The following is a 26,071-nucleotide window of genomic DNA, read 5'->3' as shown; positions in this document are numbered from 1 at the left end:
CCATATTTATCCTTTGTGTTTAAAAAATAGAGAAACATTCTCATTTTTCATGTCTGGCTTACTTATAGTATTCACAGTGTAACCGGTCAGGGCTTTAGACACATACTCGTCCACACTTCTGAGTTGAACAGCAGAACTCCTGGAGTTTTTGCATTTTTATAAACAGAAAATGAGGTCCGTGTGCCTAGACCTGAGACCCTAGGCAGAGCTTCTATTCCAGCTACAAGGGCTGGAGCTGGGGGCCTCCTTAGCCTGAGCCAGGGACCGGAGGTATACGCTTTTTGCCATTTTAGTACAATTAGATTATAGCATTCTCTTAACATCTTTGAAAATTAATTTTGACTTAGGTGAACAACACATAACACATTCTTCATGTGAAAAGGAATTTAAACATTTCAGATAAGACTACAGTCTTCTTGATATCATAGCTGCCATTTCAATCCCTTTCCCCTCCCCTCGGTAATGCCGGTCTCTATTTGGCAACAGCCTCGCAAAATCCATGTGTATGCATTTAAAGAAAAAATAAAGATTGAGTGTGTTTACATGAATAATATGCTTTGTAGATTTTATAACTTGCTTTTTTCCTGAATGATGTGTCTTACAGATCATTTTATGTCTAACCGTGATCTTCAGTGTTCTCTCTAACTGCTGAGTTATTCTATAGGATGGATATGCCTTTTCCATCTCTTCTTGGGTGGTGGTGGTGGGGGGTTATAAACGCTTTGAGAATCTAATAAAAGCTATGAACCCTGCGCCTTCTCTTTAGAAAAATGCACACCCAAGTGTATGTGTAAATATTTGTTTATAATTTTTGTTTTTTCATTTTAGTTTAAGGGCAGTTTGTTTCTTGACTATCTCCAAATACCAGGAGCGCCTTACTCTAGCTCTCTATGTACTGAGTACAGCTTTCATGTTCGTAATGTTCAGAAGTTTTTCTCTTTCTGAACTTGAGCAATGTCGGCACTTGAACTGCATAACCCCGTCTGAACAATATATATATATAGGTTAAGAAGAAAACTGCTCTGTTTGGAGCTGAGTAATTAAAGAACAATTGAGTGGTAGATATGCCAATATTTATGTTATTGATTCTCCCAAGAGAACAATGGGATGTGGAAATGTGGAGGTGTGTGCAAGGCCCTCAGGGGAGGCAGAGAGTAGAGGACACAGGTGCTCCAAGAAAGTGGGAGGCGATGAGCACAGGGATATTTAATTTTGGTTGGCATAACTACAAAAGGAGCATTTCAACCAGGACCTAGACATGGGAGCTAGACAAAGAGGGTCTTGTTTCACTGAGCAGAAAATCGATGAGAGAGAGTCCTTCATTCATCTAGCCTTTGTGGAGGGCCTGCTCTACACCAGGCCCTGTCCTAGACATTGGAGATGGAGCAAAACAGACTCCACCTTGCTTTCATGTCCTTACAGACACCCTGCATGGCAAGACAGACATCAAATAATAAATGCAGAATTACAGCTGCTTTAATGCCACGAAGGGCATGTTTGCGCTGCTCTGAGATCATTGGGGGAGGGCACCTGTCTGGGCAGGGTGCTGTCAGTCTGTCAGTCGAGGGAAGGTGGCAAAGGAGGTGACAAGAGCTGCCATCTGAGGAATGCCCAGATAGGTGTCTGGGCAAGGTAGGGGGAGGGGTGTGGGCAGGATGGAGGAGTCCCAGGCAGAGGAAACATCATGTGCAAGGACCGGTTGGGGTGATGGTGGGTAAGAGGAGTTGGAATGAAGTCAGTGCAGCTGAAGCTTCTTGACCCACTTGGTTGGCTCCTCCTCATTCCTTTAATCTCTAACGTTGGAGGGCCCGAGGCTCTGTCCTTGGCCTCTTCTCTTATCTGCACTCACTTGGTGATCTCATCCAATCTTGTGGCTTTAAAATACATTGTGTGCTTCTGATGACTTCCAAGTTTCTATCTCTAGATGGTACCTTTCCTTGAACTTCTGGTAAGGCTATCCAACTTCTTTTGTGGTATCTAACTGGCATCTCAAAGTGACCTGTCCAAAAGTGTACTTCTGATCACTCCCTTCTCTCCCATACAAACCTGCTTCTCCCACAATGTCCTTTTTTCCCTTCTCAGCAAGTAACTCCATTTCTCCACTTGCAGCGGTCAGAATCCTTGGAGCCATTCCTCGCTCTCTTTCTCTCATAACCTCCTTCCAATCAGGGACAAAGTCTGTTGCCTTTACCTTCAGAGCAGAGCTACTCTGCTCTGCCTCCCTGTCCAGTGCAGAAGTGGATTATCTGCCCCCCAACTCAACCCCCTGCATCTACCTGTGTCCCTTTTAGTCACTTTTCCACGTAGCAGCTATATCATTATATTGTTGATTTGTGAGCCTGTTAAAATATACTGAAATACTGTCTCTGTGTTCTGAACCGGCAAGTGATTTCTCCTCCTTTCAGAGTAAAAGCCAAGCCTTACAGTAGCCAGCAGGGCTGTGAGATCTGGCTCCTGGTTATCTTTCTGGACTCATTTCCTGCTTTTCCATCTTGCTTGTTGCTAGTCACACTGATGTTCCTCAGATACAAGATGTACTCTGCCTCAGGGCCTTTGCATTTGCTGTCTCCTCAGCTTACAATAGCTCTTCTTCCAGAGAGGACATGGCTTTCTCCCTAACACCCCCTTAACATGTCCCATCCACTTACCCGTCCAGCATACGATGGTATCTACCTCTTTTGTTAATTGTTCATCTACTTTCACTGGAATAAAAGCTGCATGAAAGCAGAGACTTTTGTCTATTTTTTTCCCCTGCTGTATCCCTAACACCTGACATAGTTTTAGGAGGCTTGCAGTAAATATTTGATAGATTTACGCATGAATTTCCGAATGAATGAATAAATGCAGAAACCTAATCCCATAAGTGAAAATAATAGAATGTTAGTCAGCAGTGAAAGCATCCGGGAAGTTTCCTGGTTAGGGGTCACTTGGAGGCTGTTTTTAATTTTTATTTTAAAAGAAAAATTCTTAATGGTTGTTTAGCTACCTTTGGATTTAATAGATGTTTTTGAAACACTGGGAAACTTGGCGTCTTTATAGTTTAGAACTATGTTAGCCCATCGCAGGTATTTGCATACTATGAATTCAAATTAAACGACAGCCTCCTTCCCCACTTGGGGTTTCTTTTGGGGACTTGGATGGGTACATTCAAGAATAATAGCAGTGTGTAGGAACACAGTGTAATTTAGGTAAAAGGAGAGAAGGCTCAGTTACTTTGAGGAGCTCTAAGTAACTGGGGAAAGGCTCTTTACTATTGAGCTTTGGATTGCAGAAATAATCTGTCAGATTCTTATATTTGCCCTTTTGACCTTCAGATGTCTCCTGTGGCATCTCGTCCCTTGATCCAATGATGGGACTGTTTCTCAGGGCCATAGCCACACAAGTGATTTGTTTTCATAATAACTGGAAAAGTCATCACCATAAAAATCCATGTTGAATTTTTAATATGGAAGTAATGCTTAAGAATTTGTCTCTCAGATTTTGTTGATTTATCCAGAGTATGTATAACCTGTTGATTTTCTCCATAATTAGTCTGTACTCTACTGTCTTAAGATCACTGTTATTGGAGGAGATGAGGGCTCTACAGCCAGTGGATAGCTTCTGCAGAAGGAAGTGTTGTTGCCAGTGAAAGGAAATTGCAGATTATTTTCCCCTTTGGTGTAGGAGATAAACTCTGCCACCCCTCCAACTGCAATAACACGAAAATTGGAGCAGTTCCCATGATGGGTGACAGGAAACCCTGCTTCTGTTAGTGATGTACAACGGAGTATGGTTGCTGTCTGCTCCAATGAGCAAAAAGGAGTCATTATATCCACCTGGGTTTAGGGTCTCTGCGTGAGCAGGCAGTGCAGTGGCTGACTTGCAGGAGAGCTGTAGCTCTGGGACCTGCCATTGGGTCATCATGATATTAATTTGTTTACATGCAGTTAAATTATTCACCAGATATTTGCAGAGGCCTTCCTGTGCACCAGTGAATACATTAGATTCTTCATGGCAGTTTCTGTAGTCCTTGTGACAATACCGCGAGGGCAAGTATTGTTTCTCTATGTGCTTTATATGAGGCAGCTGAGACTCTGAGATGTTAACTATGGTTACTGTCTTACCGCTTTTCATAAGGGTCCTGATATTACCTGGAACAGAGTCTCTCAAGTTTCCCCAAGTAATGGATACACGTGCCTAGGGCTGAAAGAGCAGGAACCATATTTCCCTCTGATATTGGCCAGTGTTTTGAGTCAGTGACTGCCTGTTGGCTCTCTTCTCACGAATTGTCTTATTTTCCCTCGTTACTATGTCCGTCTTTTCTCCTGAAAGCTCCTGCGTACTCGGAGTTACCGAGTCCTTGAGGTTACCTAGTACAGCCCTACCCCACCTCGTGCAGTCCTGACTGCTTCCATGTCCAGCTTTCACACTGGATCATATCGGCTCAGCCACTTTCCCCCCAATTAATAGGTCACTTTATTGTCATTTGGCCAGGTGCCTAACTAGCGCTCTTCTGGTCAGCTTTGGCCTCCATGATGCATTATGGTGTGAAACGTGGCCACTTTGGGCTACTTCTTTCACGGGAGCTGTGCGTAGAACAGTTTTTCTTGCAGGAGTCTGTCAGAGTATTAAATGACAAGACTGATATATGTAGTATAAATTTACACATGCTGGAGTTGGCATTGCAACCATGGTCTATATCAGGGGCCTAACGTAATGAGAAATGCATTTTACCTTGTAACCCAGTATATGTGTGTGTGTGTGTGTGTGTGTGCATGTGAGTGAGTGTGTGTATCTCAACAAAAGTTTCACAAAGCAGAAGTTATCTTTAATGCATGCATTACACTGTGGTGTTTTCTGTTTTATCCTGTCTGTTTTGTTATTTAAATAGATGAAGATCAGACATCTGTAGACTTCATTTTGCCATTCACTAATAGCTTAGAACTTGTAGTCTGAAGTATGCTGCTATCTGACTCCAAAATGCATTTGTGTTACACTGAATCATAGTGGATGGGCAAACAAAATAAGCCTAAAACCCAGGACCTGCACTACAGGATCTTTGAAGCTGGTTTAGAGGACAGGAGAAATGAAATGTCTAAATGTTGTTTTTGAAAGAATGAAGGACAACATGTCAAAATGCATGACAGCGAAATCAGAGAACAGTTAAGGTCAGGATATTTCTCTCTAGAAAGTGTGACCAAAACTAGATGGGCTAGATGGGCAGAAGAGTGGGAAATAAAAACAGTACAAGTATAACATATGCCTTGAATGAAGTTTGATATGTAGGTAAACAGAATGCTAATTCTGTGCCGATTGCTCAGATCTCCTCCATACAATAAGATAATTCCTGTCCTGTGAAACCGTCGCATGCTTTGTAAATCTTATGTAAAACATCAGTTCACTTTATTTCTCACTTTTCCGGAACAGTTTTTGCTCAGGTTAGATTTTTATTGCAAATCCAAGAAATTAACTTCAGGGTCAGTGTTGGTCAAAGTTACTTACTCTTTTGATCATTCCTGTCCATGTGCCACTTTGCAAAAGTAACAAACAAAACTAAAACAGCATCTAGCATGATGGCATCACCTTTACAAACAGGATTCCTCCTCTGTAAGAGGAGCCCCTCCGACCTGCCTTGGCCAGCCCCTTCTTGACTCAGGCCTTCACTGTGAGTCGATGGCGTCACTCCCAACGCCGCCGGCTCCGGGCCAGCCCGCCTCCTCTCGCTGTCACACGGGCACACCTGCCTGTCATCACTCACTTTCAGCGCTGCCTCATAAGCCGCTGCTTGGTTGGGACTTGACTGAAATCTTTCTCTTCTTCCCTCTCTTTGCCTTGCTTTCTTTCTTTTATCTGCGGGTGGTCCCCTCTTATTTCTCTAGCTTTCCTTGTGGGGCAACAACAAAGAAATGCAGGTATTGTCACAAGTCTTAACAATTGCATTTGTCTGCCCTACTTGTTTTATTTCTTTTTTGAGAGAAGACTTTTTTAGTTGTGTTTTTTTAAAAAAAATATGTTTTTATTGATTTCAGAGAGGAAGGGAGAGGGATAGAGAGAAACATCAATGAGAGAGAAACGTCATTGATTGGCTGCCTCCTGCACACCCCCCACTGGGTATTGGAGCCCACAACCCGGGCATGTGCCTTGACCAGGAATTGAACTGTGACCCCTTTGTTCCAGGTTCGATACCACCACTGAGCCACACCGGCCAGGTTTATTTTAGTTTTTATTAAAAATGATGCTTTAAGCCCCAGCTGGGTAGTTCAGTTGGTTAGAGCATCATCCTCATATGCCAAGGTTTTGGGTTCGATCCCTGGTCAGGGTACATAAAAGAATCAACCAATGAATGCATAAATAAGTGGGACAACAAATTGATGTTTCTCTCTCTCCCCCTTCCTTGAGGTCTCTCTAAAAAGCAGTTAAAAAATAAGTAAGAGAATGTTCTATAAAAAAATAAAATGAAATAAAAATGATGCTTTAATTACAAAACCAAGGCATGTCTATTATAGAAAAATAAAAAAATATGAATAGAAAAAGAGAACAAAATAAAAATTAGTTGAACACCCCGCCCTCTCCCCTCCCCCCCCAGTATTGACATTTTGGTATGTAACTTTTCAGACCATTTTTTAAAAAGTGTACATAGAATTTTTCTTTTATTTTGAGCAGAAATCAATAACAAAATTATATTGTCTTGTTCCCCATATTTTCCCCTTACAGTGCTCTAAATATCTTTTCATGTCATTAAACCCGCTGCTTTGTAACCCATTGTTTTTCTCCTAACAATGTTGTGAATGACTTTCCACTTCATTAAACTTTCTTCCACAACAGCTTTTTGAACATCCTGTATTGTGTTTCATCACACAGGTGGATGTTTGGTTCTTTTAACCAGTTCCCCATTGTTAGTCATTAGTTTATTCCTAAGTTTTCAATTTAAAAATTCAAAATTTAAAGCTGATAAGTTCTTTAAAATAATTATTTTTTAATTACAGAAGTAATACAAATACATTCTCCTTATTACAAAATTAAATGTAACAATTCAGACTGAAATCAGCTTTGATTTTACCACCATTCCCAACCCCTTCCACTGTTAGCCCCTGTTGGTCTGCTGCTCAGTATATTAAATATTCCACTTTGTAAACCTGCTCATCTTTTATTAAGTAATTTTGTAAAGTTGCCCTTTTCCCCTGAAGTCATTTTCCCTTTCATCCTTTCTACTTCTATGTCATTAGCTTTTCATGTATTTTTTAACTTCATTTTTCTCCTCTTTATTGTTGATAGATGAAGAGGGGCTTCATCTTTGCTCACCTGGGGGATAGAGAATGAATCAGTTTGGGCCTGGGCTCTGTAGCTCACAGGGGACTGAAGGCTAGCTAGTAAGAGCGACTAGTCAGAGAGAGGCATTTCTTTACTGGGAGAAAAGTCAGGACTGAGCAACAAGTTAAATGGCCAGGCTGCCCCCGTGACAGCTCAGCTGTCACTGCAGCGGGAGCTAGGAGTCCAGTGAGAGAGGCGGTTTCTGGGACATCCAGTGGGAGGATCTTAGTTTAGGGGAAGAGTAGCTGCAGATCACAGCTCAGAAGTTCAGAAGTGTTTAAGAATGGGTTGTGCTGGCGGGTTAAGAGCTCAGCCTTTGAAGGCAACAGGCAGGCCTGGGTTTGAATCCCAGCTTTACCACTTAATTAGGGCTAATGACTTAACTTTTCTGATTGTATTACCTTCCTTGAAGGGTTGTTATAAGGTCTAGAAGTGCTACCCGTGGGGTGCCCTCTGTGTCCCCACCTGTTGCCATGGAGGTAGAATTCTTGCGATGTCTCAAGGAAAGACATTTCCTGAGATTTGCATGGGCTCCATACTAAAGCACAGTCCAGTCCAGCATCTGGCTAGGTTAGCTTGTGTTTCCAGTTGCAGTTCATTGTGTGTGGGGTCCTCATGACCATGGGCCATGTGGCTGCGTAAGGCCACATGGCAGGCTAGCATACAGGCCAGTGCAGGTCAGGAAGCAAGACAGCGCAAGGGAGTTAAGAGAGAGTGGATTCTTTGGGGATTGTGTATTCTCAGATTTTCATGGACTTGCATTGGGGTCCACCCTCCTAGGCAGTGATCTTTGTTCCCAGGTTAGACTGAAAGCACCTTCCCCATGTCACCCTGACTTCACTGTGCATGAGCCTGCTATACCCTTTACTGAACCCATTCCCCCAATGATATGCAGGTGATAGAATGGTGGTTCCCCGGGGAGTGTAAAGTTGTAGCTTCCTGCTGAAGCTGTCCAGATGACCTTGCTTATCGTGTCTGACCTTCCCTTTGCTCTCTTCCTATTATTGATATTAGCTAGCTAATTATTATAACAGAAGTTACAAGGTTCTGGTGCCTGGCAAGCCTTTGATACAGTGGCATTTTGAAGGACCAACTAGAACTCTGAATCAGGAATTGTCTAGATACGGGTAGCTAACTAACAAAGCTGGCTGCAATGAAGTCATGCATGCTTATCTCCTAAAATCGTACAGACCGCAACAGTTTATTTTTGTGTATTTAATTACCTATCTGTTTGTGGTTTGTACTCTCAGCCTCATATCTGTATTGAAATAATTTGAGTTCATTCAGGAATCTTGGCTCTGTCTGTAGGGAGTGACGCAGGCCATAGAGGAGGAAAAGCCTCAGGCCCGGGCCTGCCTCTGTGGGGTTTGCCGTCATTTTAGCAGACTTGAGGTTCCCTGGAGGTGGTGCAGAGAGGAGAGCTGAGAGGCTTGCTGATTCTTGAGAGCCAAGATTTATAATCCTGTTAGGATTAAGGTCAACAACAGTAGATCAGAGAGGAGATCAATTTTTTGAACAAATGGTTAGGAGGTCCCTAGCATGTTACTTGATATATTTTCAAATTAAGTATATGATTTTATTAAATGGGCCATTGTCTTCTACCACTCTACCTCCCTAAAAATATGACCCCATCTTGACCTCATTTATCTGATTGTTGGTTATACAGGTCTCTGGCACTTTGAGATGGATATTGTGTGGCAGTTCTTAGCTTAGGTAGAGTGATATCTCAGGACCTTTCCCCATGGATGAGGCGGAGCTGGAGAGAGCTTAATGGGACTGGCTGTGGAGGACATGATTTCTGGATCCTGGCAGATTTTTCAGTTTACGAACTTCAAACATACTCTGAAAGAGCTGCTGTTCCCATGTTATTTACGATGAAAGAACTCTAGCTCATTTGTAATTCAGAGGCTGTTTGGGTTGTGTTAAGTCTGTAGAAAAGACCTGAGAGAGATTGTATTCTGTGGTTTAATTTTACTTTGCAATTCATTTCCTTCCCACTTGAGCTTTTAAGAACAGAAGCTGGTGAATAGGGGAATCACCAAGAGGCATGTATAACCAGCTGGTTTTCAGCAAGTGGGTCAACTCTGGTAAAGTATGAAGGTCTTAGCTCACATGGGTAATTCAATGTATATTAGTGCTTTATGCAGCCTGAGTGATCTTGGATTATAAATTTCTGATCTAATTTTTCACTGGACATCTCTGAGCCTTTTTGGTTGGTCAGTCTTTTGGGGCCTTTTCATCTGGTTTCCGTAGCTGGAGAGGAAAAATAGAAGGAATGTGCACCCATCTTACCTAGAAACAATAAACAATATCAAGTCTCTATGGGCCTGAGAAAAAAATGGTGATCTGGTTGACCAAGAGACAGGTATTGTTAATCCTGGCTGCCTACACAGGATCTACTCTATCCTGTACACAGACTCTATAAATGGCAACATCGGGGCTCTATGTTTGGGCCTTTGAGTAGTTGGCTCATAACCTGTTCCAGTTAGTGGAGTCAAAGGCCAAGGAATATTGCACAAAGTTTATGGATTTCCTGACACAATTCTGTGATGGCGCCAGTAACTGGTTGAGTGCAGGAATGGAATCTCTGCTTAAAGCCTCCCAGTTCCTTTGTAGGAGAGTCATCTGAGAATGTCAGACTTGCAAGTTGTCAAGAATACCAGCATGAATTTTAGTTGGAGTGTCTAATGATTAACTTTTGGGTCTATACTTTAGGGAGTTTACCCGTTTCTAAATTTCAAAAACTATATATTTTGGGTCTAACTAGACATACATGAAGTATCTTATTCTGTTCTTTATTATTAGTTTCAGGTAATTTTTAATTTCTGTATCATTTGGACATGGAATATATATCATTACAAAGATCATGGGTGAAGAATTTCAATACCAATTACAGCTGTAAAAATCTAATTATGAATTTAAAACTATTATAATATTAAAACTATTATAACATGATAACCCACATACATATATTAATATTTGTTAACTTAGGTCAGAATTGTGGTCTTGGACTATAATTCTGTTGTTTAATTTGAATTAATTTTTATCCACTTAATATGTTGAAGATATTGACATGCATTTATACGTTCTCCTTAGAGTCTAGAATCTGCCATGGCAAGATTGGAACAGTTCTGTGAATTGTATAAATTATACAAACTCAAGAACTCCAAATTGAAGCCAATTGTTAGTGTTTCTTTAAACTACCTTTGCAATTCTACTTATTGATTAATAGTTTAATAAAAAATTTAAACCAGGCCGAGACAGTGAGAAATGAGAAAGTTCTAGCAAGGTCGGAAGAGACCTTTAAAGGAGTATGGCTTCGACTAAGTGTTCCATTTGTACTCAGCCAGAGCTACCAACATGAAATATATATTTTAAAAATAAAAAAAGAGCCTGTACAATTACAATTTTTCATTTTAGATAGCAAAATCTAAACTTAGAAACTTGCATATTATTTTTTTTCTTTTCTACACATGGAAACAAGGGGAACACTTGAAGAAATGTGGTAAACATAATATTTTAGATTCTTTTAGCAAAAATGTGCAGACTGCAAAAAGCATGTACATTTTAAACTATAGGTATAACTATTTCCTTTACCACGTGTTTTTTTTTTTTTCATGCAAAAAAATGTCTGCGCCTTCCAGTAATTTTCCTTAAAGTCCACTGTTAAGGTCACTGTTTTTGCATTAGAAAATACCCACAGGTATTTACTATTAAAACCTTGCCACACAGTCTTTCTTCTTTTTTCCTTCCTTGTTTCTTTCTGCTTGATATTTGCTCCTATTTTTCATTCTCCTCTCGTTTTCTCTGCTCTGCCTTCTGCCAGCCTTTGTGGAGTCCTCCTTTTATATCACCCTCTGCCCCTCGTCGTCTGGTTTCATTTCTCCCACCATCTCAGCCTCTGAAATCATCTAGCCTGCTCTTGACCTTCTACCTGCAGGCACCTGTTCCCAGGTGCTACTTGATGCAGAGTTGTGAGTGGAAGAACGTCTCAGGTGGACAGAATGATCCCTCTCGCCTCTGGAGGAAGAACCTGTCCAGCTTGGCCTGTGCAGGGTACAGAAGGACAGGCCCGGGAGCAGTGGTGTGGCTGCCAGCCAGGAGGAACTGGTTTGTCATAATTCCCCAGAGCAAACTTTCAGGCTCCCCAAATGTATTCCACTTCAGTTTTCGGCAAGATGTAATTCTATATGTTAGGACTTTGCCGTTTTCAAAACGACTTTGTCTCCCCCCTCCAAAAGCAACTAGTTTAGCTGGGAATATGTTTTTGTTTTTATGATCAGATGAAGTGCTCTTAATCCCTCAGTAAACGAGCTGTCATCTGTCTAGGTCTCTAGCCCACACGTTTCATTCACTTCCCCTGAAGGTTTCCGGGTGTGAATTCATTAGTAGTTTTGGATGAAGACGTGAGTGGTGTGGAAATCCTTGCTGATGACCTCACCTGCAGAGATTGTGGGCATGGAGCCTGGATAGTCATCTGCCAGGACTCTGTGTCAGGCAGGAAATCCTGTGAAATTCTTGTTCAGGGTTAACCAAATGGGAGAGGCTCTGAACAGTTTCATTCTGGCTAGTCTCCTCCCTTATTAAAATGTCTGAAGGAGCCTTTTTAGCCGTGAATTCTTGCTGACACGCAGACCCAGGGTCAGGATGGTGGTGAAGCTAAGAACATTCCACAATATGGGTGGCTGAAATAAAACATATGGAGACTTGGTACAGAGACCTGGCATTAAAAGAGATCTCACCCAACCCTAGAAATAGAGGGGGGGGAAAGGGGGTCCCTAACCCGTATGATATCCTGATGAAGAGCGTGAGCCCTGGAGTTGGACAGGCATGGATGCTGCTTCCGGCTTTGGTGCCTACTTAGCTGTGTGTTCTTGGATCCTCAGCCTCAGTTGTTATCTGTGAAATAGGTACAAGAATAGTATCAGCTTTCTAGAATTTTTATGAGGATTCAGTGGGAAACCGGTGTAAAATGCTTAGCTCATGTCCTGGTATACAGTAAATATTCAGTAAATCATGGTTCATATTAATATTGGTTTAGGACTCTGTTTTTATACTGCTTTCTAACTTTTTCCAAAAGTTAAAGACAGTAACATGTAGTTGCCTTGGTTTCTGTGACACAAAAGGTAGAGCAGTGTGCACAGCCGTCTTCACACTGGGGTATGTGTCACACCCCTGGGATTTATGAACACTATGCAAGGTGGACAGGAATTGTTCGAAGGCTACTGTTTTCCAGATCCTCAACTTCTAGTTATTCCCCTTTCTAAAACTGAGGCCTGTATCTGCAGTTAAAGGGCTAAGTCAGGTCTTTTTTCCAGCCTCCCCTTTCACGTTTGCCCTTTTTCCATTTTACTAAGGAAAGGCATCTCTCTTGCTCATCTCAACTCTTACTAGGATGTGGGTGCCAAGGTGTCAGATCACTGGGGCATAAAATAAAAGGGGGTCAGTGTGAAATATTTTCAGTGAAGCATCATTTAATTAAACCACTGTAACTCCCTCATTTTTTAACAGTTGCATTCTCAGTAACATTTTATTCTTAAGGCTAAATGAATTAAAATTGGAAGTAATTATGTTGTTTTGATCATAGGTTATTAATGATATTTGTGGTTGTTATATAATCCATGAGAATTCTTTTATATTCAAAGCTCAGTGGTCACAGGGAATTTCACATTTAAAAACATATTTTTGGGGAAAATTGACATAGAATTGTGATTTCAATACTACTTGGGGGTATGAGACCCAAAAGTGCACATGTACTGAATTCAACATTGTACATAAATTTCTCTTAATTCATTTTTGAAAGGCATAGTTATACCTTACATAATAAAGAAATTATTGAAGTGAATGAGCTCAAAACTCTTTTTTTCCCCTCAGGTGAAAAGAAATGGATTATCTCAGACAGTTAGCCAGGAGGAAAGAAAGAGACAAGAGGTATGTTTTCTATAAGCAGATGCTTTAGAGCTCTTAAGTGTGCCTGTTTTTTTTGCTTACTGTGTGTACTTGCTCAGGTGTTTTCCTTTGCAAATGTATAAAATGAATACATGTATAGAAAGAATAAAATGAGTTCTTTTAACAAAAGATATATGTGATCATTATCAAATGAAACTACACATGAGCCCCCAGAAAAGAGTATTTTAAAATATCCCAACATTAACTTAAAAACAAGGCACCTAGTCCAGGTGTTTAAACTGGAAGAAATACATTGAGAACTGAAACAGACATTCAGCCCTGGAACTGAAAAAGGACATTAGCGGAAAAACTGGTGAAATCTGAGTAAAGTATGTACATTTGTCTATAGACAAAATGTAATGTATCCTGGTTAGGGGAAGCTGGGTGAAGGAAGCACAGGACTTCTGAGCCCTCTTTGTGAGATTTCTGTAAATCTAAAATTATACCAAAATAAAACTTGACTTAATAAAAAATATAACACTAGAGTTTCACAACTTAAAGTTTAAATAACTGCAATTTAAGGAAATTGCTCATTGTGATAATATTGTGAAGGTGTCAAAGCATTTTCCTCCTGTGCTATGCATATTATTATGGAGATGTATAAGTTTATGCATATACACTCATATAAGTCAATTCCACAGAGGTCACGAGGTGTCCTTTTCTTATTTCATTGGCATGGAGTAATGCAAAAATATAAGGGCACGTTATAGTGCCATTTTAAAGTTTTTTTTAAAAAGAATAGCATATAACGTTGGTATACCCATCACTGAGAATTAGAAAATGTATGGCATTTATAATTTTTTTCTTATTTTTTTTAAAGTAAAGAAAATAAGACTTTCAATAAAGTAGAAGTCCTGTATGCTCCTTCTCAGTTCCATTCCCTTCTTCTCAACCTAAGGCAACTATAATGATGAATTAATGTATATCCATCCAATCTGTGTTTTTAAATCATGTATTACATAGGTTTATATACATGTACTTGTGTGTGTGTTAAAATGTAGATAAATGATACAGTTCTGAACATTTTTTGATTACTTTTTACATTCAATATTGTTTTTGAGATTCATCTGTGTTAATGCATATTAATCTAGATCATTCATTCAGAACACTATGTAGTATTCCATTCTATAAATACCACCTTTTAAAAATCTGTTTTCCAAGTGATGGACAGTTGGTGATGTTTTTTTTTCTTTATTGTTAACATTGTGGTATAAACAATGTTTCTCTCTCCTTGTGGACAAATTCAAGAGCTTCTCCAGAGTCCTAATTTCATTTGGACGTTTCTGTTCTTTTAAACTTTCTCTATTTGAAGCTATTCTATTTCCCTTGTATTTTGAAAACATTTATTCAGATTCATGACATTAAAAAAAAGTAGGGACAGCAGCAAATGTAACTTTATGGTTTCTTTCTATTCCTACATAACTGTTTTTAGCAGGTGTAACCTTATTTGCTTTTAAGTAGTTGATAGCTCTGTTGCCGGTGTTTTAACAATTATTACATTGACCCTATTATATTAAAGTACCGCTTATTCATCTTTTCTTGTGACTTATTCTGTGTAGTTCATTATATCTTGTTGATTGAATCTTAGTATTTTGGATTTGACTATAAAAGCCTTTACTTTTGAAAATATTTTAAGTCATTCCAAAGTACCATATCCATCAACAACCTGAAATCCATTCCTTTTGGCTAGAAAGTGACAATTTTCTGTAGTTGGCGTCACATTTCCTGCGGATAATCATACTGATGGATTGATAATTGTGTAGGAGAATTACATAAGATACAACTTAAGTGAGACAGTTAATGTTCTTACTCTTTAGAATGTTATATCACTTAAATCCCCGAGCACAACCAAGGCTAGACCAGCACATGTAAGTCAGACTTCCCTAAATCTTATGGTTGCTATAAAGGGAGGTGCATATGGAGACTGGCACCACTAATCTGATTTACATATATGGCCCGCTCACCAGCAGCTGGGCCTCTACCTGCCCAGCCTGCCCTGCTCCCCCCCAGCCTTGGTGGCAGCACAGGGAATTCTGGGAAGAATCTTCTGAGCCAAGAGCTTGCAGGGAGGAGCCCTGGAAGGCAAGGTGATGATGGCAGTGCTACTAGGGAGATCTCCAGGAAGGATGTGAATCTCAGGCCACACCTCCCTGAGAAGGAATTTTCCGTGTTGCCATTCTTGTAGGATCTGAAGTTGGTTTTGTGAAGGAGCTAGATGAATTCCTTACACAGGGCGTTGGTGTCCATCCACCTATGTGGGTTGGCATTTCATCATTAATGAACACTTATCAGGAAAACCGTGGTCTGTCTGACACCAAGAGTTTCTGCAGAGGGTCCTTCGCTCCTTCTTGAGACACTGACAAGAGCAGAGGTGGTGGCTCGTTGAGCAGACACAATTGCTTTCAATATGTATGAGTTGATATAAAAGAATTCCTGTGGCTGATAAGAGCTTTTGAGAGTAGGTACAGTCAGTCATGCTCTCTTAACACACCCAGAATGTTTGCTGTTATTGACTGCAGATTATTCAGATTAAAACATAGGGAGAGAAAGGGCTCACAGAGATGGAGTTAAGGACTGTATTTGTGAAAAATTTTCTCTGAATCCTAAATGATGTCCTTAAATCTTTACTGTCCCATTGCAGCACGCTTTGAAAGCAGGTCTGGAGGAGATGACTCCAAAGGTTAATTAGTGTCACCCTGAGATTTCATCATATGCCCTAGCTTCCTAACATAGATCCTACCCCTTGGCAAAGTGTAACCTCAGGATGCAATTGCAATTCATCCAAATGATTTCATTTTTTCCTATTTACACTATGGGCAGTGACTTTCTTTCTCAAGATTTGGGCATAAGTGCCTTATATAAAGACAGTAGTTTGGTGATACAGTTTTCTGAATGCTTGTCTTTTTATACTTTTCAAGATATTATATCATCCTTATAGCAGAATAATGGGAGCTATGTTAAGCTCTTAATTAATAGAATTAATGATACATTTGTTTTTCCTCCTTACCAGGCTATCTTTGAAGTTATATCCTCTGAACATTCATATTTACTCAGCTTGGAGATCTTGATACGAATGTTTAAAAATTCTAAAGAGCTGAGCGATACAATGACCAAAACAGAGAGTCACCATCTTTTCTCCAATATTACAGACGTCTGCGAGGCAAGCAAAAAGTAAGTTCCCTTAGTTTGCCTTTGGTCATGCCAAGACATTGCTTAGTAGCAGACGTCTGTGTTATCTCAGAAGGAAGACATTTGGAGGTATGAAATCTCACTTACTCAGTTGGCTTTTATCTTTATTCTTTGGGATACATTTTAAGATGTGTTTCAGGTTGTTGATATGTAGGCAGATGCTAACTGTGTACATGATTGTCACAGCAGACTGTTCTATCTAAGGTCTCTTGTCCCTTTTCTCCCATCACATCACTTCTCACTCTTTCCCTTTTATTCTTTCTTTTTAGTCACGCCAATAATATAATAACGCTTAGCTGGGAAAGGAAAAAAGTAACACAATCGTACCATGCAAATACAAAAATTATTTTTGTTCACATTTTCATGTTGTCTTTGTTCATATATTATTATTTTGTTCATAGAAGTATTATCTTTGAAGTGCACTTACAGTGACCATAATGATTTCTATAGGTTTTCCATGTTTAACATTTCAGAAGCACCATTGGAAGAGGTTTCACTATCATTTTTAAAAGTGCAGGAGCTCAGTTGGTGTACTGGTGGGGAGCTCGTACGTGCTTCTCAGCGAACTACACAGCCTGGGCTGCAGCCATGTGCCAGAAGTGTGCAAAAGTGAACCATAGGAAGCTGCTATTTGGGGAGGTCAAAATGGGTTGAATATTGGCAGTTTTATGTGGTTGGGTCAAAGTTGGGTTTACTGTACAACCAATAAAGCTTAAGCTTAGAGGCTTCTTACTTATAAGGGCACCTGTTAAATATTTGCTCTGTGCCATATTTTTTTTGCAAATGGAAGGCCTACAAATTGTACAGTCTTCGGGGCGCACGAAAACTGGAGCCGTCCCTGCTGTGTTTCTTGCAAATCTGGACATTGCCCTTTTGTCACTCCAGGGCGGAGCCAACCAGACAGGAATGATAACACGCTCCCGTGTGTGTGCTGGCTCCGTCACTGTGTGCAGGTGCGCTTGTCTTTTGAGCTACAAGATTGAAAATCCAGGCTGAACAGATCAGCATGTGAGTTGGGGCTACCTCAGACAGGTGGACTTTGTGGTCAGATCACTGAGATCTCCGAATAGTTCATGATAGTGGTACAACTTCAGAAGCCAGATTCTGATACAAGGAAAGATCCTGGCAATCGGGTTATCGACGTGGTACTTAAAATACATGTTCAGGGGCTGCTGGGCCCGAGAGAACACTGGGCTGGGTGTGCAGGCGGTGGTGTGTACCACAGCCGGGAATTCCTCTTTCAGAAGCTGGGTTGTTGCTTGTGGTCATCCCATTGGTGCTCTTGGTACCACTCTTGCCACTTTTGGTAAGAGAAGTGAAGATTTCTTTTCTCCCTTCAGTGAAGAGGGCAGAATAAGAGCCTTACATGGTGTGTCCCTGTTGGAAAGGTATTTAGATTTCAAAGTGAGTCTCTCATTTTAACTTGAACTTCAGTTGAACAAAAACAGAGCTCCAAATTAGCTGCATCATTATGAAGAATTATTACTGTTTGGATAACTGTAAATTGTAAGTCATGATTTTAGAATAGAGTATGTTTTCTGAAAACCCTGGTGACACGTTTTTACTCCACCTTGGAATTCTGCTTTGAATCCTGTGGTGGTCAGTCAGCTTCTCTCAGTGTCTAAATGACTCCAGAGAAAACTTTTAGTAAATTCTGATTATTGAGTAACAACAGTTCTTCTTGACCTGAGGATGCTTGGAGTCCTTAAGTCTTTGGCCTGATGGTGCTGCCATGTGTTAGTATGGTTCAGAAGGAGCCTGGGCTTTAGCAGTCACTTCTCCTTTTGATGATTGGTTACCCTTGAGCAAGCAGGTTGCAGCCGCTCCAGATCACTTCTTATCTATAAAAGGGGTACAAAAAAATTCATCATTGGTTACCCCTGAAATAAGTCATTTCATTTAAGTTAATAGATTTAAATTTTATTTTTATTTTAATCATTTACAACATTTAAATCTTTTATGATTTTGTTAAAAAATTTTCAGTTCTGTAGCAGCTTCTAGGGACTATTCTGGACCATTTTTTTCTGCTTTTTTTTAAAATTAAAAGCAACACTCAGAAACGTCTCAGCCTCTATTAAAAGATCAAGAAAAGAAATATCCTTTTCTTTACATTTATGTTTTGTTTTTTTACTTGAAATGCAATGTTGTAATTTGGATAGCTGCCTATGTGATACTTGATCTCTGTTCTATTTCAACTAGAATCTGCTTCTTCATGATAATACTGTGTCTGCTTTATAATAACATGGTACACACGTTTATTTAATTCAGTTTGAAAACCCATTTATGTATCTGAAACACTCAGATGCAGCCTTTTAAACATTTAAAGTGCTCAGAGTGTTGGCAAAGCCCATTTATTAGGTAATGCCTATTTGTTGAATTTCCAGCGTTTGGTCTCCAAGAGTGACTCTCAAGAGATAACTATTTAATGTGCTGCCCAGGACAGAGTTTCCAGTCCTAAGAAAATGTCAAACGAAATCTTGACTAAAACAAATGGTCAGTGTCTGAATTGGGTAGTACTGATTAAGCATGGCCTTGTTAAGTGCTATTTTACTTTTACCCAATGAGAAATGGTAGCTGTAGGTGCTAGGATATTTTGTGCAGGGTGAGGTCAGAGCATGCTCAACATTCAACTTAAGAGTGTGGCATCTGGTCCCCTTTATGGTGGTTCAGGTTCCTAACTGCCCATAAATAACACCAAGAAGCCCTTTTCTGGAAGATGACAGGGACAAGGTCATTCTGATTCTGCCAGTGTGTGTGTGTGTGTGTGTGTTTTAGTGACATGTACCTACAAAATTCTTTTCTTCTTTAAAAAGAATTGCTCACTTCAGTCAATACTATGGAACCTCCTATTCTGCAAGGTGCCTGGGTTCTAGAACCTTTCAGCTGGTGGCATCTGCCCAGTGGCTCTTGGTCCCCAGGGGCCAATGGTGGCAGTGGAACATCCACAGCGTGTGTGCAGAGGCGTCCTACTGCAGGGCACGTCTCCAGAAATGGGCAGGTCTGTTGGGTCAGGCTGGCGGTTATGGGCTTAAGGACCCTGTGTGGGAACATTGAGCATTAAGTAGGGGACTGACGTGGTGGCCTGGGAGGTAACTCTATGGTTTTTGCATTAGAGAGGATATGAAGATGGTGAAAGATTAGAGGCCATTCCAGTAACACAGCCAGAGATGATGGGAACCAGATAGGGCACTGAAAAGAAAGGACTTGAGGGATATTTAGAATATAGACTCTTGAGGACTTCATGAGAAAGAGGGAGGAGTTTTGTCTGCCTGCCAGGTTTCTGCCTTGTTAACTGTGGATGGTGGTTGTATTGGCCAAGATAGAAGAGAAACAGGTTGGGGCTTCCTGAGGGAGATAAGAAATTCAGTTTGGGGCGGGTTTGAAGTGAGCGTGAAGCCTGAGGGGAATCTGTCTAGTAAAGGGGAAAAACAGATAAGAGCTCGAGAAAAACCTTGACTAGAGATGTAGGTTTGAGTCATAGGGGTGGTTCTCAACACTGGGTTTCCGTGAGATGCTAGAGCTTGTAGCAATGGTTTTTAAGTGGCGGTAGCCATACTTACAACCTAGGGGCATTGGGAAGTGCATATTTGGTTGCCCCCAGTGAGGTGGGGGTTCTACTGGCATTAGTAGGTGGGGGACAGCAGTGGCACACACCCTGCAGTAGGTACAACAGTCCCACACAAGCGTGAATTGCCCCACCAGAAGGCCAGCAGTGCCTTCCTTGAGATGCATGCATAGGGTAAAAAAGAAAAGGAAAACCAGGGTCAGAGTTTTGGCATAGAAATACTTAAGGGCCCTGTGGGTTGGGGCAGAAATGGAGTAAATAGGACACGAAGAACTGCACGGACTTCTCTCAGAGCCTCTTGGCTGTGGAGGCTTTGCTCTCTGATGCCCCCTTCACCCTCTCTCAGTGCCATGGGCTTGGCCACTGTGTTCTCTGTAACCCTCTTTAAAGGTGTATTTGGGGAGGTGGGCTGTATTGGTCCCCCTCTCTTCCTTTTCATGGGGTGATTAGAGCTCGATCCTTTAAGTTTAGGCAGTATCAGTAAGTCTTTGGGTCAGTGCCTGGGCAGGGCCTTTGACCTCTCAAGTCTGGACCCCCTTCCTTCCACCTTAACTGTGTTAACTTCCCTGTGACTCACACTCATGAAATCTCCCTGGATTCATGATCTCCCTGTCTTTCAAGGACCAAAGAAGTCCTCAAAGCCTAAGCGTCCCATGAAAAAGGAGCAGTAGATCTTTGGTTTAGAAATGAATGGACTTAATTCATAACTAAACACCATGCATAGTGTATGTTTTGTATATTTGTACATATTCTTTGATTATTCTGTGTTCACTTAGAATAATTTATAGATAATTGCATGTTAATAGAAAAGGGCTTACAAGTATGATTGATTTATGTGCATTTGCAAGAGATTATGATCTAATTCCCGTGGGTTTTAAATTTAAGATATATCAATAGTAAAAGGCTGATACTATCAGGAAAGGAAATTGTCTTTTGTATAAGACTGAATATTAACCCCCCTGCTGTATTTAGAAACTCTAAGGTCTTTGGTGTTCAAAGGTTTTCTACAAAATGAAAACTAGATGAGCCTTCATTTTGATATTTTATAAAATGATACATTTTTACCCTCAACTCTGAGTTTTCATTCTAAATATGTAGGTTATGCTAACTATTTCCGTTTCATTTTTTTCAACAGTAGACTGGACTATGGTTTGTAACCTATAAGAATATGCTGCAAAAGAACTTTGCAAGGTGCTTGTTTCCCTTTTTCCTGTTTTAAAGTTGCAACACTGGTATTTCTTTGGAAAGTAATATAAAGCTAAAACTATGCATGTCTTTAGTTTCCCCAGAGTAAAATAAAAAAAAAACCCATCGCTGTGCTTTTGTACCCCGAGGGACTGAATTCGTTCCCCACATAGAATGGATAACTGCTGCCCCATTATCCAGCTTCTGCATGGTGGGGAGAGTGGATTACGGTAATAGTGCACCTTCAGAACAGCTTCTCCAGGTGATTTTGCCCCCCTAATTTTAATCAGATTATACTGAAATAGAAATATCACAGGATACTAAATACTGCTTTTAATGCACTAGCTTTACTATTATTTCATGAAATGCCTTCATATTACAAAATAATGACCTTTTACTCAGATAATGATACAGTATACCTGCCTTGTGAAGTGTGTTTTCAATTGATAATTAAAATGCTAAACTTTAAGGCCTTCATAATGAACTTTCAGCAGTTTCGCAGTGCTCATATTAGAATCCTGACTGATTCTTTTTTTTTTTTCTATTATATCTTTATTGATTTCAGAGAGAGGAAGGGAGAGGGAGAGGGAGAGAGAGAGATAGGAACATCAACAATGAGAGAGAGTCATTGATCGGCTGCCTCCTACACATCCTCGACTGGGGATCCAGCCCACAACCCGGGCATGTGCCCTGACTGGGAATCAAACCACGATCTCCTGGATCCTAGGTCGATGCTCAACTGCTGAGCTACGCCCAACTGGGCCTGACTGATTCTTAAAGCTAAATTTTAAAAGGAACTAGGCCGGAGAATATGGAACTTGTTTACATTGTGGAACCTGTTTAATTTTTGCCCTTCAGTCCTGGCGGTTGCCATTATTTTTCATTAGCAAATCTTCCTTCCTTACTCAATAAACACTCTGTTTACCACAGAATCTTTGGTAAATAAAGCAGTTGCCCTGTTTCCCTTAATATAACAAAGAAGCTTTATTCTTCCTAAAACCAAAGTTCTTCGGCAGACAGTTGAAAGACCATGACTTTCAAAAGCGATTTTTCATTACATTCTTTGACTTTTTCTCTTTCCTGAGATGAGTGGACAAAGAAGTTCATGGAAAAGTCGCCTCAAGTGCTCTCTAATAACATGGGTATTTTAGTTCACATTGTTCAGTTTTTACCCAAGGCCCCTGTCTGAAGCAATAGTAAAAGAACTAAGTAGCTACTAATGTATCATTTCAAGTAAAGAAACAAGTCCACAGATGTCTTAATAATAGATGCAGTCCTTTCAGGTAAGATTGCAGAAAAGCAGTGGGGGGACCTGAAGCCTTGGCAAGGGAGATACCGCCAATTCTTTAATGACTTCACATTCATTCCCTTCTGAAATCCCATGAAAAATGACGGGAGAGTCAATGCACAAACGCACAAGGATAGAAACAAAAAAGAGACAACAGTAACAATATTTGGGAACCTGAAACACAGATGGAAGCTCAGTAACTATTTCAGGCAATCCCAGAGAGTTTAAGCTGGTAGTGAGGAAAGCCAAGAAAGAACCAGATTTAAAAGCCTGAATTTCTGGAAGGTGCAGGAGTTGATAGCGAAGCTGGGGTAAAGGTGTGACAGAAAACAGTTCTGTGAAAGCCTATTGGAGAAGTAGTCGAGCCCAGACCCTTTCTTCAGCTTTGCACAGACTGATGATACCCCGCTTCACCCCAGCGCATGGCAAAATAGATCATTTCTGGACCCGAAGACCCAGGCCTCAGTGAGGGGGGGGTCTGCTGTATAGGAAATAAGTGTATAGCGACAGTTAACGCCTGAAGCCTTCTACCCCCATGCTTCTTTAGAATTGGTAGCCAGGTACATGTGTACCCTTTGCCCTATTTTTGTCAAATGGTGATTGGCATAATTTAAGTAACATTTTATAATTTTTATCAACAATATTTATGTTCAAATACATTATTATAATCATTATCATTATTGAGTTTTGCAGGAAGCAACAAGCTGAAGATTATAGCACAAATATATAAAGCCTCAAATTTTAAAAATATCTCTCTCCATAGCATGGTAGGCAAGTACTTATTAATTCTAAATCTTAGTTTCTTTCTCTGTCTAATGGGGATGAAATTATAACTAACCTCCTAGGGTTGTTATGAGAATTAAATGAGATAGTACATATAAAGTGCTTAGCGTAACACTATATAAGCTCGCAAATAGCAATGATTTTGTTGATATTATTACTGTCATTTTGATCGCCTTTGTCTGATATTCTGAAATGGCTCTAGGTTTTGTATTTACCGACTCCTGTGTGTATGTCCTTTCTCTGTTTGTCTCTGCCAGCGTTGGTCTAAGACTAGGTTAAAGAACAGGTCTTGCTTTACGTAGATTCCAGCACAGTGATTTGCATGACTAGGTTTTAACATTGTGGCAGTCATCTTTATTTTGACATTGAATGAAGTAAAAATCAATGGATTCTTCCCTCATCATAAGGTTTATGAGTTGTTTTAGGTTAGGACTAAAATCTGAGTGGTTTCCTTCCTCCCTGCCTGGTGTCTGCCTTGTGAGTGGTAGAATCCTTGGACCAGTGCTTCACAATAGGCCTGACATGCTCCAGCTGCCAGTTACGCTGTTCTGGTTGTTTTTTGCAGACATTTGGGGCTACTACATGCTTTTTTGCCTTTTTTGCATTGCTTTTGCAAGCTCCAAGAGTCTGTGGATTCTGAGTTGTTAACATGGAGATTTAAACTTGGATAATGATCCTGGTTGGGACAGATGAAAGTGTTACCAAGCGTAGTCATTAGCTGTTATCAATCTTAAACCAGGGTAGAATTTTGTGGAAAAAGAAACAATGGCTGGGGTTTAGTTGCAGTATTTCATCTGCATTGCATTTACAGCTGTGGATTTTGAACCATTACATGGGTTTTTGACTCTGCCAGTTGTGAGTTAAACAAGCAGGACCACACAGTTTTTCTGGCCGATGGAAAAGATTTTAATGTAAACTTTGTGATCTAGCCAAGTTAAATCTAGCACTTGATTTAAGCACAAGGCAGATGGTTGATGAATTAAGTTTCAAAAGCAAGCTCTTTTAAGCTTTTTGATTACTTGTTGATCATGGGCTATTGCCTCTAATTGTTATGCATTAATTATTAGCATCTGGGCTTCAATTTTGTCTTTTCCAACGTTTCTTATTTCATCTGATTTAATCCTTTATAGTGTCTTGTGAAGTACCAGCATTTTTCTTTTGCAGCTCAGGAGACTTAGATCTAAATTAATTAGGTGAATTTGCTTAATTCTTTCATTCATTTAAATAGAATGGAAACTAGTGAGTTTTCGATTGTTCAGAATGTATTCCCCTAGACCACTTGTTCAAAAATGTACATATATTTTAAGTACAGTTCAGGGTTTGGTCTAAAGAGCTAAATTTCATTTGAGGCCTCTTCTAGGGATTACCTACCTGGAAAATTATTAGGATTTACTCTTTGTGGTGTACGTCACCCCATGCAGCTAGTCATAGAGAGTGATTGAATGTCTTGACCTCGTAAAATGTGGAGACCTTAAGAGCAAAGAGCAGCTACTTTTCTGACACAGCCCTGCGGTCCTCCATAGACATCATCGGCTTGTCATTTCCCTCTGGCCATTGTTCCTAAGCGAGGGCTGTTGTCCATTGTCTTTGTCATACGTGGTCTTGGAATGTGTCTTCACAGCTGACGTGGTGGTGTTCTCCAGAAAGCTAATTGATTATAAAAGTGTCCTATGGTTTCTATATCATCAGATGCCTTAACAGGCAACGATACAGTAAAATTAAAAAGACATCCATGTAGCTTATCTTAAACTGCTTTCACAATGATTTGAGGAAGAAATGTTTTGGGCTGAATTCAGATGATAATTTTCTGCTCCTTCGTCTGAAAAAAATCTAATATTTCCAAAGTAAACTTTCGTAGAAAATGAGCTTGCAAGTTTTTCTTAGAACTTAAATGGAAGAATTCTTCATTCCTTAGGTGGTAATGTAAATACTGAGCAACCTCACAGCAGAATGTTTCAATTTTTTAAAATGTCAGTTTTGTGTAAAACCTGTGAAAATATGATTTTTCTTAAAAAAAAAAATTCTGAAAATACTTTGTTTGCTAAGAAGACAGGTGAATACTGTTTTAAATATTAATTCAGTATATTATTCCCACACTCTTGGGCCTGATTTTTTTTTAAGGGTGTGGATTAAATCATACCAGCCCTGACACTTTAGATTTTTACAAGTATATTTATAGAAAAATGTCTTGAGAAAAATCATGAATGGTATTTGTTCAAGAACTTAGCTGATACTTTATCTATACAGAGTTTTCTTTGGATTTCCCAAAGGTTTCGGGAAATGATTTGAACTGGGAAAAAAATTTGGTGGAAAGGTTCCATAGAAATGTCAAGATTGGCTAAGATTGACCTTGTCACTTGTGGGGGATTCAAACAAAGGTCCCTTTGTGGCAAGAAAACTGTCTGTGTATCGAGAGTGCATTGGAATTTCTTCCTAGCCGAGAAGAGCGATATGAGCACCCGGAGCGGGCACAATGGCAGTGTTTGTGCTGGGCGCCGAGGCCATCCTGCAGGGTAACTCCTACGTCTCATTCTCTCGCATCTTGTGTAGATTCAGTGCCTGACACTCAGTTATACATGTCTATGTACATATTTAGGCAGGTATGTAGATACCTTTGAAAGATCTGCTAGGAATGAGATGTTTTCCAAGACAACTTTGATAGCCATTCTCTCCAGTAGAAATTTTGCTTGAGTCCCTTCTGTTGAAAAAACAGCAGGAATGATTAAGCCCTGAAATTATTCCCTGGGATTTCACTAAAGCAACATTAAGTCAAAGATCTTTAGGAGGACTTAAAAAAAAAATGATTTAGCTACCTTTTCCTT

General features: G+C 40.1%; 1 protein-coding gene across 2 annotated transcripts in view; it reads left to right on the top strand.

Moving 5' to 3' along the window:
* Positions 1-26,071, top strand: part of ARHGEF26 (Rho guanine nucleotide exchange factor 26) — a 101,031-nt gene that overhangs the window by 11,859 nt on the left and 63,101 nt on the right. For both annotated transcript variants that reach the window (XM_087818369.1, XM_016222614.2), the window contains exons 4-5: positions 13,165-13,221; positions 16,250-16,410. In XM_087818369.1, the coding sequence (XP_087674495.1) occupies positions 13,165-13,221; positions 16,250-16,410 (218 nt within the window). The remainder of the gene's footprint in view (positions 1-13,164; positions 13,222-16,249; positions 16,411-26,071) is intronic.

This window comes from Miniopterus natalensis, chromosome 6 (genome assembly GCF_054644295.1).
Source record: "Miniopterus natalensis isolate mMinNat1 chromosome 6, mMinNat1.hap1, whole genome shotgun sequence".
In the NCBI taxonomy this organism is placed as follows: Eukaryota; Metazoa; Chordata; class Mammalia; order Chiroptera; family Miniopteridae; genus Miniopterus; species Miniopterus natalensis.
The sequence above is the reverse complement of the archived record's forward strand: the minus strand, read 5'-3'. Positions and strand labels throughout refer to the sequence as shown.